At 48.5% G+C, this 12267-nt stretch overlaps 1 protein-coding gene across 1 annotated transcript; it reads right to left on the bottom strand.

The window, feature by feature from the left end:
- Window positions 1–235: 235 nt before the first annotated feature.
- Tmc4 (transmembrane channel-like 4) lies at window positions 236–12144 on the bottom strand. Its single transcript, NM_001034104.2, has 15 exons — window positions 12030–12144; window positions 11247–11448; window positions 10197–10342; window positions 9674–9906; window positions 9410–9531; window positions 5499–5646; window positions 4801–4968; window positions 4464–4627; window positions 4132–4258; window positions 3824–3921; window positions 1988–2171; window positions 1563–1693; window positions 1315–1470; window positions 576–654; window positions 236–471 (listed from the first exon to the last, which is right to left on the bottom strand). The coding sequence occupies exons 1-15, from the start codon at window positions 12097–12099 to the stop codon at window positions 403–405; spliced, it is 2097 nt and encodes a 698-aa protein (NP_001029276.2). The 5' UTR covers window positions 12100–12144; the 3' UTR covers window positions 236–402.
- Between the last annotated feature and the right edge of the window lie 123 nt (window positions 12145–12267).

Below are 12267 nucleotides of genomic sequence, written 5' to 3'. Positions count from 1 at the left end.
TGGGCCAATTGCCACACCCCCCTAAACCTTTGTTAGAGATGATTGGCTGAGAAGCTTTCCATCTCAGCCAATCCTAAGCATTTGTAACCTGACCGGTCGCTGCAGGAAGAGGCTGGCGAAGATCTGCCTTGCCTGTCTATCCCTTTATGCAGACACAACCAAGCCCTTCAAGCCGTCATGGACCTGGCCCCTCCCCAAACCTCGTCCACGCCACCAGAACGGGGTTTCAAAACGCTTAATGGACTTGGCTATTGTTTATTAACATGGTTCAATTGAGAGTGTGGCATTCGGTGGCAGAAGGCGTGGGGTTTGATTCCAGAGATGAGAGGGCCCCACTGCTTGGTATATGAAGTCAATGAAGTTTATGATGGGTGTGAGGGGCTGAAGGTCCAGCCAGACTAATCAGGAAACTCCATTCCTTGAGCTCAGAGCTACAGCTCGCTGGGCTAGGAAGACTTTATTTTGTACTTCCTGTGGGCAAAAAAAGAGTGAAAGTGAAGCACACCTCCTCACCAGTGTTCCCCTTTCATCTTCTCATAGAGAGAGCCCTGCCTGGGGAAATCAGCCTAGCTCACCGTCTCTATCTGGCGTTTGAGCTCAGAGATGAGGCGTCCATAACAGTTAGCCAGGGCTACTGTATACATCATCAGGATGCTAAAGAAAACAGGAATGAAAATCACTCTAGAAATCATCTTCATCATATGGCTCCTTAGAAACCAGGATCAGGAGGCTGGAGAGATGGCTCGTAACCCGCACATTAGATGCACTTCCAAAGGTCCCAGGTTCAACGCCCAGCACCCAACAGCCACATGGCAGCTTACGATTGTAACTCAAGTTCGTTACTTCACACAGACATATGTGTCCAAATACCAACACACATAAAACTAAATGAATAAGTAAATTAAAGAAATCACTATCAGGATTCCCAAATCCCTTAAAACCCTTCTTGAGACTCTGAATGCCACCCTTTATCCTCTCATCTCAGACCCAAGAGTACAGACCCTTTGGATGGGTCTGGGGATTTTGCTTAAACCAGAGGTTCAGGTTCCATACCACCTCCCCCTTCATCAAATCCATAAATCCATACCCTAGCCCTTCTTCCTCAGACCCAGGAGTCCAAACCCAGATGTCTTTTCTTAGATCCTATGCATTCGTACTGCAACTCTCCTGCTCTTGATCTAGGCATCCAGGCCAGCCCAACTTCTCCTCTGTTGTACATAGGCATCCAGTCCTCTCTAACACTCAGGTGCCCCGCACCCTACTCCTTTCTCTTTCAAACACTAAATCGCACACATTCAAACTCTGACCGCTCACCTAGAGACGATCAGAAGGGGTACAGTAAAAGCCTGGGTTCCCAGAAAGTAGAGAAAATTCTGGGCAGTCTGAGGGAGGCTCTCAATGGACTCAGGGATCTGGGCCCAAATGGACAACTTCCCTTGGAATGGGCCACACAGCTTAGAAGGTGGGATCCTGTAGGAGGAGACACATTGGATTCAATCAATTAGGGCCACAGTGAATACCGTGGGTGAACGCAAAGAGAAACAGACGTCTCTCATACTTACAGGAAGATACTGTAAAGCACAGGGACAGCAGAGATTGCCAGACCCACAAGGAGTACCAGGGGGAAAAAGAAATTTGCTGTGGATGCTCGGAAGGTTCGGGAAGCCGGTGAGTAGATGGAGAAGAGTGTGATCTGGTGGGGAGAGGTGAGGAGATGGAGATTTGAGACCAAGAATCAATCCTTTGCTTTTCCTTATTTCCTATCTTGGAGCTTTGGCCCCCTTTGGGGGCAGGGCCCAGATCTCTGAGCCACCTTTCGCTTAGTCTTAGGAAGTCAAACTATCCCATGTTCTTCTTCCTCTGAACCCAGGGCTCTGACTTCCAGCTCTCTCCTCCCTCTCTCCCTCCAGGCTGGTATCCATCCTCATTTCCCTAGCCCAGGAGCAACACCTGTCAGCTCAGACCCTAGAATACTCCTCAGACTCACCTTCTTCAGCCAAAAAAGTATGAGGAACTTGGCGGTGTTGATCAAAGGTAGTAAAGGGCAGAAAAAGCTTCCTACCCAGACCACGGTCTGAGCATAGATGAGTCCCAGCACTTCATCGGGCACCTGGAACTCCAGAGTTCCCGACAGACGACCCAATGCCCCAGGACAGAGGCCACAGAGTATCCTGAAGGGCAGGGTGGGACAGTCATAGACCCGCCTTTTGGTTTTCTTAACCCTGCCACCCAGCCCATTCTTTTGAAAAGGCTTTTGAGGAGCTGAGCTTTTAGGTCTGTGAGGTTATTTTCAGGACAAGCCTGATCTTATATTTAGCTGAAACACTAAGGTAGTAGGTGTTGGCTGGGTGGTGGTGGTGGGGTAAACCTTTAATCCCAGCACTCAGGAAGCAGAGGCAGGTTGGATCTCTGAGTTCAAAGCCAGCCTGATCTACAGAGTAAGTAGTTCCAGACCACCCAAAACTTCACAGAAAAATCCTGTCTTGGAAAAAAACAAAGATAGTAGGAGTTGAGTTAGGGAGAAGTAACCAAAAAATAGGGGGTAGGGATTAGGTAAGAACAAACAAAGTAAAAACTGGGTTTAAAAAGTGGATAGGGGACTGGATATGATGACTTATACTGGTAATCAGAGCCCTAGGGAGGCTAGATCACCACCAGTTCCAGGCCAGCATAAACTACAGTCAGCCAGTGTCTAGAGAGATAAAGGGGATAGTTCAGTGGTTAAGAGCCTCACTGAGCCAGACAGAGTGGCTCCTTTATTTCCAGGACTTGGGAGACAGAGGCAGGTGCATCTCTGTGATTTCAAGGCCAGAGTGAGTTCCAGGACAGCCAGGGCTGTGTAGAGACCCTGCAGAGAGAGAGAGAGAGAGAGAGAGAGAGAGAGAGAAGAAGAAGAAGAAGAAGAAGAAGAAGGAGGAGGAGGAGGAGGAGGAGGAGGAGGAGGAGGAGGAGGAAGAAGAAGAAGAAGTAGTAGTAGTAGTAATGGAGGAGGAGGAGGAAGAGGAGGAGGAAGAGGAAGAAGAGGAGGAGGAAGAGGAGGAGGAGGAGGAGGAGGTGGAGGAGGAAGAGGAGGAGGAGGAGGAGGAGGAGGGATACTATTTCTCCAGAGGACCAGAATTTAACGCCCAACACCCACATCAGGTGGCTCACAATTAATTGTAACTTCCACTCTAAGGAATGACATCCTTTTCTTGTTTCAATGGGTACCTGTACTCATACGCACATACCTATCCCCTAACACACATAATAAATAAATAAATAAAACAAATCACATGAGAGAGGGGTGGGGGGGGAGAGAGAGAGAGAGAGAGAGAGAGAGAGAGGTGGGGGGGGGAGAAATTGGCAGAGATGGTTCAACAGTTAAGAGCATTTGCTGGACAATCATGAAAACCAAAGTTGAAAATCCCAGAATTCAGACATCCTGGCACACCTGTAACCCCAGTACCAAGAGGACAAGAGATAAGATTGCAGGGGGTGGGGGTGGGGGTTTTTGGCTGTGAGTCCCAGGTTCAGGGAGAGAGACCCTGTCTCAAAGGAATAGGCAGAGAGTGATAGAGGAAGACATTCAAAGCCCTCTTCTGACACCCACCCCCACACAAGCACACAATATATGTTCATACAAACAAACACACAGGCACACCAATAAATAAGAGAAACAAAATTATAAAGACAGTTGGGGTATCTACCTCAGTGACAAACTGCCTTGCTTATGCAGAAATCTCAGTTAAAAAGAAAAGAAAACAGGTGGAGCAAAATATAAGAGCGGTTGGGGTGGGGCCTGCTCTAATAGGGGCAGGGCTACCAGGAAGGGTAGGACACTTACTTCCTAGGAAACTGGATCAACAGCGTGACCAACAGGCCCATCAGCAGATCAAAGAGCACAAGTTTGTACATCTCCTGGCCCAGTCGAGTCTCCCAGCACTAAGAAGTAAGAAATTGGTAAACCAGACTCTCCTGAGTCTCCAGAACCCCAGTCATGAATTTTGTGACTATTCATTATGCTTCACTATTTATGAGCATTCATGCCATGTTCGGCTTCTTTCCAAACCAAGAAACCATCCACCCAGTTCAATATTCCCTATCCTACTTCTAGGCCCAAGAATAGCACCTGTGCACCATCAGCATTCTCACCGGAATTTCTTTGTAATTGTAGCCACAAGCCTTGCATTCTTCTGCCTCCATGTTTCCTCCACACGTGATCTGATTCCACAGAGAGAACAGAAGAAACACCAGGGAGGCCAGACGCAAAAACACAGTCCTGCAAGATGAAGGGACTCACACTGATGTAATGTCTCCTTCTGGATACACACTCATCATCTCCCTCCCTTTAAGTTATTTCTACCTCCCCCCCTGAAGGGACACGCGCGCGCGCGCGTGCGCGCGCACACACACACACACACACACACACACACACACACACACACACACACACACACACACATCCCGTCCCATGAGTCCAGAACCTAAGCAGGATCAAGACGATCTGACGGCTGTGAGTGTAGCCCTCTAGTGAGGCAATGAACGCGAACGCAGGAGGCAGCACAAAGTTGAACACGGAAATGAAGATAGATGGAAGATAATTCACCAGAAGCTTGAGTAGTGGGGTCTGTTGGACAACTGGTGTCTCCTGAAAGAAAGGGAGTATGGAACACAGAGATAAGCAAGCCGAAAGTCTGTCCATAGCCTCTTAAAAGACCCTAAATCCCAGTAATTCTAGACCCCAGCTCCCACAGGGCTTCTTAACCTGTGGAAATGTGAGTTCTAGGACCCCAGGACCTCCTCCTCCAAGACCCATTGCACCTGCAGTGTCACGGTGTACTCTGTGGCCCAGTAGATGCCATAGAAGGCAGCCCCCAGGAGCGCGAGGACTAGCAAGTTGAGCAGCGCCCTCATCGACCACACCTTGACTCGTTGGCCCAGCGTCTGCTCCGTAGCACGGCGCCGGACTGCTGCTTCCTCTAGGTCCACCTAAAGCCAAGAGGGACTGCTGCGGCGGATCCATCCCTTCAGGCCTGACGTTTCTTCAGATTAAACCAATATAGCCCTCTTCTTGTTCCATAATCTCCAGGACTGTCCGTTGGACTATTTAGTTCTTGGGCCACTGTTCCTCCAAAGTCTGGACTTGTATCCCAAGTCTGCCACTCCTTAGTTCAACCCAGAACTCAAACCTCACCCTGCCTTCTGTCCAAGGCCTATCCTTCTTTGGCCTAACACAGAACCCCAGGATTCTCCTCCTCTGAGACTCCCAGCCAGTTCATCTTTTTGAAGTCACGCTCCATTTTCACTTGGAACCAATCTTAGGTTCCTTCCCTTTCCTAAGTGAATTCCAGGTCCTAGTTCCCCACCCCCACCCACGCCCCCTCAGTCCCCTCCCTCCACCGCAGGCATTCCTAGCCTGGCTTCTGCTTAGCTCTGTCTCCTAGCAATGCCTTGCTCCTCGTCTTAGTTGGGTCTTGTCTAGTCCTCAATTAGTGATAGCCCCGCCTTCCTGTGCACACCTGCAGTTCATACAAAATGATGCGCTGGCGCAGCCGCACGTGCATGTCCCCGCAGAGGCCAAAATTCCAAGCTGAGAACACTCGATGACTGTAGCTGGTCAGAACATCTGACTCGGCCAACAGTGTCTCTTTCAACCCGGACACCGAACTGAAAGATCACGGGAGAAGTGTCAGTGGGGGCACCTTACTTAGGGAACACAGACTCAAAATCCTGTGACTAGGTGCCACCTGCTGAAGTCAGATATTTACACAAAGTCTTTGCAACCAAAGGCTAAGAGATCTGGGAAGCAGACAGCGCATAGGGATGGAAGAACTTAGGGGACACTGCCAGATCTCCAGAGGAAAGAGGGAGATACCTAGAAAGAAGAGATAAGAGAAGAAAGAATGAAAAATACATTCTAGAGAAGAGGTGAGCTGGCCGGCCTGACAGCATGCACTTGTAATCCCAGCACAAAAGAAACTGATTTAGGAGGATTTCTGCTGAGTTCTAGGCTGAGAGGTGTACAGGGTAACACAGTGGCTGTCTTGAACTGCCCATTCAGACAAGAGACGGGGTGAAGACCTAGAGGGCCTGATTGAGTAGGAGGAAAGGATGAGAACAAAAAGAAGAGAAAAACAGAACTACACAGAGGGACCATGTCTACTTTCAATAACCTCTCCTTGCTCCCCTGGACAACTGGGGAGTGTTCCCACATGAACTCTGCATCTTTAGAGATTCTCTTCTCAGTATTTGAACCCCAGGCAATATCCTTTCCATGAAAATCAGAAGGAATTTCTATATTAAAAAAAAACTCTCCTAGAACTTCTCCCAGGTCCCAATATTTAAGTATCTTCCTGAAATAACCAGGCAGCAAGGTATGTGTGTGTTTAGTGTATGTATGAGCATATACATGTACTTGGGAATATGAGTGTGCATGCATGAATACAGGAATGTATTTGAGCATGTGTATGTATGTTTAGTGAATGCATGAGTGTAAGGGTGAACTTGGGAATATGTGCATTTGTGCATGTGGCGTATGCATAAATACATAGTGATATTGTGTGTGTGTGTGTGTGTGTGTGTGTGTGTTTGGAAGTCAGAGATGTATACTAGGTGTCTCCCTCTATCATTCTCCATTTTGTCTTTCAAATGGACTCATTCACTCAACTTGGAACTCTCCATTTAGGATAGACTGGCAGGCTAGTGAGCCCCTGGATCCTCTTTGTCTCTGTTGCCCTCCTCAGCTGCCAGTGCTGGGGCTACAGATATGTACTACTGTCATACCTAGCTCTTCTTTTTTTTTTTTTTTTTTTAAAAGATTTATTCATTTATTATATATAAGTACACTGCAGCTGTCTTCAGATACACCAGAAGAGGGCATCAGATCTCTTTACAGATGGTTGTGAGCCACCATGTGGTTGCTGGGAATTGAACTCAGGACCTCTGGAAGAGTAGTCGGGTGCTCTTAACCACTGAGCCATCTCTCCAGCCCCATACCTAGCTCTTCTGTGGGCTTCCTGGAACTCATTCCGTAGACCAGGCTGCCTCGTATCAGAGATCCACCTGCCTCTCCAGTGCTGGGATTAAAGGTCTGTGTCACCACTGCCTAGCTGCTTTATTTTTTGAGACAAAGTCTCACTATGAGGATAAAGCTGGCCTCAAAATCCTGATCCTAATGCCTGCCTTCACCTACCTAGTAGAGGACTGGGCTCCCAGATCCTTTTATTCATGTTTTATACTTGTTCATAATCTATATTTGTTCATTATTAAATAGTCTGCCTTATAGCTTGTTCTCCTTCAGGATTGCAAGCTGGGAAAATGCCTGGCAAGGAGACAAGTTTTTAAATAGCTTTTCGCAATTTGGGAGCATGGCCCCACCCAGTTTTACATCCATAGCCCTCACCTCTAACCCCCTTTAAAATACTTGGTCTTCCTCCTTGGGGATCTCCCAGCCGTAACTGAATGCCAATTCAAATACCTATCTCAATGTTAGGGATTTAGCTCCGTGGCAGAGGTCTTGCCAAGTAAGCTCGAAAGCCCTGGGTTCCATCCCCATCTGTGAGGGCATGAGGGAGACAATCTATCTCTGGTGCTCACCCTTTGCAGAGTCCACATACCCAAATGAGTACCTGCTCAACACTTCCTTTGTACATCTAAAAGTTACCTCAGAGCCTGGGTGTGGGAGCAGTTCTATGGTAGAGCAATTGTCTAGCATACATGAGGACCCCAGATTCCATCCACAGCAAAACACCCCCCCCCCCCACACACACAATCCTTCACTCTCTCTTCTCTCTTTTTCTTTCTCATACACACACACTCATAATCTCTCTTCTCTCTCAATCTCTCTCTCTCTCTCTCTCTCTCTCTCTCTCTCTCATACACACACACACACACACACACACACACACAATCTCTCTCTCATACACACAATCTGTCTCCTTTCTCTCTCTCTCTCTCTCTCTCTCTCTCTCTCTCTCTCTCTCATACACACACACACACAATCTCTCTCTCCTCTCTCTCTCATACACACAATCTGTCTCCTTTCTCTCTCTCTCTTTCTCTCTCTCTCTCTCTCTCTCTCTCTCTCTCTCTCTCACACACACACACAATCTCTCTTTTCTGTCTCTCTCTCACACACACACTCACAAACTTTCTTCTCTCTCACACATAATCTCTCCCTCCCTCCCTCCCTCCCCCTCCCCCCCACAGGCACACTGGTATATGTCTGTAATCTTCAGGAGGTTGAGGCAGGAGGATTGGTGAGTTCAAGGCCAGTCAAGCCTGCAGATTTGAGGTCAGCCTAAACTACAGCATGCTACTTTATCAAACACAAACAACAACCTGCGTCCACAGGGAGTGACTCTTCTAGCTTCTACCTCCCTCACATGCTGATTGGGAATTCCTGGGTGCTCTCCCTCACAATATACTCAGACCCTCCATTTACATAAAGGGCAAAAACAGGACACAAGGTTTCATAGTCCAGGTTAGTCTCAAACTCACTATGCAGCCAAGGATAATCTAGAGTTCTTGTCTCTCCTGCCTCCACCTCCCAAGTGCTAGGGCTTTAGACAGGAGCCATGCCAGTAGGCTTAGAATTCTAATATTTTTTCTCTTTTTACGTTTATTTATGTTGTGTGCTTGTGTGTTTATGCCATGGGCGTGGTGGTCAGAAGACAACCTGTGGAGGAGCTGGCTTGCTTTTTTTTTTTTTTTTCCCCCGGAGCTGGGGACCGAACCCAGGGCCTCGTGCTTGCTAGGCAAGCGCTCTACCACTGAGCTAAATCCCCAACCCAGGAGCTGATTTCCTTTCCTTACTATGGGGGTTCTGGGAAAGGAACTCAGCCGCTCAGGCTTGGCAGGAAATGTCCCCATCCAATGCAAAATTTTGCCAGCCTAGTGTTTTACTTCTTGATATCACTGGATATTTTGAGATGGAGTCTGGAGTAACCTTCCTGCCTCAACTTCCCAAGCACTAGGACTGCAAATACACACCTTCTAAACAGGCTTGAACTGCCTCACCTTAGGTTACCACTAGATAATCTAGGGGCAGGGGACTTCCTGTTTTGTCCTTCCTTCCTTCCTTTTCTTTCTGAGATAGGGTTTCTCTATGTAGACCATCACTGAACTCAGAGATCCACCTGCCTCTGCTCCCCAAGTGCCAAGATTAAAGGCATGGGCCAATGTACTCAGCCAGATAAGGATCTTTCTGTGTAGCTCAGGATAGGTTTCAATTTATTCTGTAGCCTAGGCTGACCTTGAGCTCAAAATCATCATCCTGCCTCTGCCTCCTAAGTAAAGAGACTGCAAGCTTGGGCCTCCACACCTGGCTCTAAATAGATTTCGATGGTGAAGAAATGACTCCTGGGGGAGGGGCCCTGTATTACCTCCAGTTTCCCTTTCCTATCAGAATCAAGATGTGGGCTTCACTAACCGGTGTAGGATGAACAGCAAGTAGATGAGGCCGATGGCAAAGACGGAGCACAGATAGGTGATGGCCAGGTTCGATCGGGGTGGGTAGAACCCATAGAACAGAGGGGACCACTCTAGGTAACCCTGGGGAGGAAGAGGCAGAGCAGAGGTCATGGCGGGGCTAGGTGAAGGTAAAGATCAGGGAGTTAGGCGATCTGTACAATGTGTCATTCAGGACACCAGGCTTCAAAAGTAAGGAGGTTCCTCTGGGGGCCATGGCACCTACCTCTCCAGAGAGCAAGTTGAAGAGCTGGGTGGGGAAGGTGACCAGGCCTTGAGTGTGGGGAATATAGGAACCACAAGGTGAGGAGATGTTAGGGCCAGGTGGACCTGGAGGAGCCCCTTCCAACCAGGTGGGGATCAGCTTCATGCAGACTTCAATTACAGATGCCCCCAGGTTGAGAAAGAGCAGGAAGCGCAGCAGAGAGAAGTAGGACTCAGTGCCTGCTCCAAACTGGCCTGCAGAGGGCAGCAGAGGGGCCTTAGGTCCCTCACTAGTGCAGTACTGACCCAGAGTCCTGGCCCTGGCCCTCCTCCCTCAGACCCTAGACTCCAGTCCTCTTCTCTCAGATTCAGAGGGGTTCAAGCACTAGTCGTCATCCTTCAGACCAGGGGTACAGGACCCAGCCCTTCTCCCTAAGGCCCAGGGGTAATCTCAACCCCACTCTCTGTCAGACCCAGGAAATCACACTTTAGCCTCAGACCCCAGGAGTCCAGGCCCCGGGCCTCTTCCTTTAAAGGCCACACACCCCCAATTTTCTTCAGTGTCCATGCCCAGGGCTGTATAGTTTGAAAGCCTTCTTTCATTTTCCCCTTGGTTCTGGAAAGCTGTTGGGTCCAGTAGGCAGCCCTAGATTCAGAGCCAGAAGCCACCTGCTCTCTAGCCTGGCTCTTCCTGGAAAGAAAGCAGAGTCAGAGTCAGAAAACAACTGGATATAATGAGGATAGACATTATGGTACACTATATCCATAAAGTGGAATACTCTTTAGCAGTTAAAAAGGAACCAAATCTAATTTACGCATAAGAAGCCAGACACAAAATAACAATAGGGCCATGTATAGCAGTATATGTTTGTAATCCCAACAGTGAGGTTGAGGCAGGGAAAATGAAAGTCCAAGGACAGGCTGGTAGATTAGTGACATGCCTTAGAAAGAAAATGAAGGAGTCCAATGTGGTGCACCATGCATGATTGTAGTCCCCTCAACTGGGAGAATATGGTAGAAGGATCAGTACAAATTAGAGGTCAACTTGGGATAAATAGTGCTTACAGGGCAGACTGGGTTACAGAGTGTGACCCTCACTCTGTTTTTGTAGCAACAAAATGAAACAAAATGGCTGGCAAGTAAGGCATTTGTGACCAACTCAAACCTGGAGTTTGATCCCTGAGACTTAGATGGGAGAGAGAGAGAGAGAGAGAGAGAGAGAGAGAGAGAGAGAGAGAGAGAGAGAGAGAGAAAACTGATTCCTTTAACTTGTCCCCTGCGTGTCACAGAAAGCTGTGCCACATATATGCATGCTCTTACGGACACACACACACACACACACACACACACACACAGAGGTATACACTGAAATGTAGAAAAGAAAAAACAAAACAAAACACCAAGAAGGAGGTTTGGAAGAAGGGGAAGGAACAAAAATTAAAAATGATTAACTCTTCCTGAGTCTCTGAATACAAGGTTCAGAGCAGGCCAGGCCAACCCTACCAGGCTGGTGGTAAGGCAGTAAAGAGGATAACCTACTGAAATCAGGAAAGGAGTTACCTGATAGGAGGGTGTGTCAGAAAAGAGCTGCTCACCTGTGTGCCCGCCTTGCTTGCATAGGCCAGGGAAGTTCCCGGGAAGGCTGAGATTCCATTTGGGCAGTCTCTGCAAAGGCCTGAAGGCTTCTTCCTTCATCATCATTTTCATCCAGTGTCCCCCAAGGGAGCACACCAGGGCCACGGTATCGAAGCGTAGCAGCACTCGGGAGGTCATTCAGCACAGACGCCAATGATGGGCCTAGGCATGAAAACAGAGAATTGGAAGACAGAGAGTCCAGGCTACAATCCTTTCCTCTTAGACCCAGAGTCCAGGCCTTAGCCCACCTTCCCTCAGATCCAAGGGTACAGGCCTCAGGCCACCTCCCTCAGACCTAGTCCTCCTCCCTCAGACCCTGGAGCCAGGTCTCAAGCCACCTCCCTCAGACCCAGGAGTCGACTCAGTTTCTCTTCCCTTAGATTCAGGGCTATAGTTCATTTCTCCTTCAAACTGGGGTTCAAGCCCCAGGCTTTCCTCCTACAGTGTTTAGGTATGAACTCCCATATATCTTCCACCCTAATGTAAACCGAAACTTCAACAACTTCCTGTTCCCTTATTGATGGGCTTGGAATCCTGGTCCCTCACATCTGATGTTAGGAACCCAATCCCTGACTCTTTCTTCCAAGACTGTAACCAGGTCTCTGTACTGTTCTTCTTCGGGAGACCTGAGTTTCCTTCTCAGGAAACCCAGGAAGTGAAATTTCGCTTCTGTTCCCAGGTTCAGGAACTCAGCTTTCTCTTTTCTTTATAAATGGCTTTGCCTTTCCAGGATTCTCTCCTACCTGTTCTGGCTTTCCGGGAACTAGACCAGGCCGGGAATTGGGCCCAGGCTTCCCTGGGACTTTCTTCCATGTTTGTGGATGGACTGTACTTTCTGCACCCGTTGTTTCCGTCTCTAGAGGCCCCCAGGGCGGGGACTGCCATAGGTAAGGGAGGGGCCTGCTGCAGATCTGCACCTGGCCACTAGGTGACCGGTGTGACTATGGTACACTTCCTTCAAGGTCTCCTGGGAAGTGAAGT

This window comes from Rattus norvegicus, chromosome 1, assembly GCF_036323735.1.
Source record: "Rattus norvegicus strain BN/NHsdMcwi chromosome 1, GRCr8, whole genome shotgun sequence".
Taxonomy (NCBI): Eukaryota; Metazoa; Chordata; class Mammalia; order Rodentia; family Muridae; genus Rattus; species Rattus norvegicus.
This window is presented reverse-complemented; position numbering and strand designations above follow the sequence as displayed.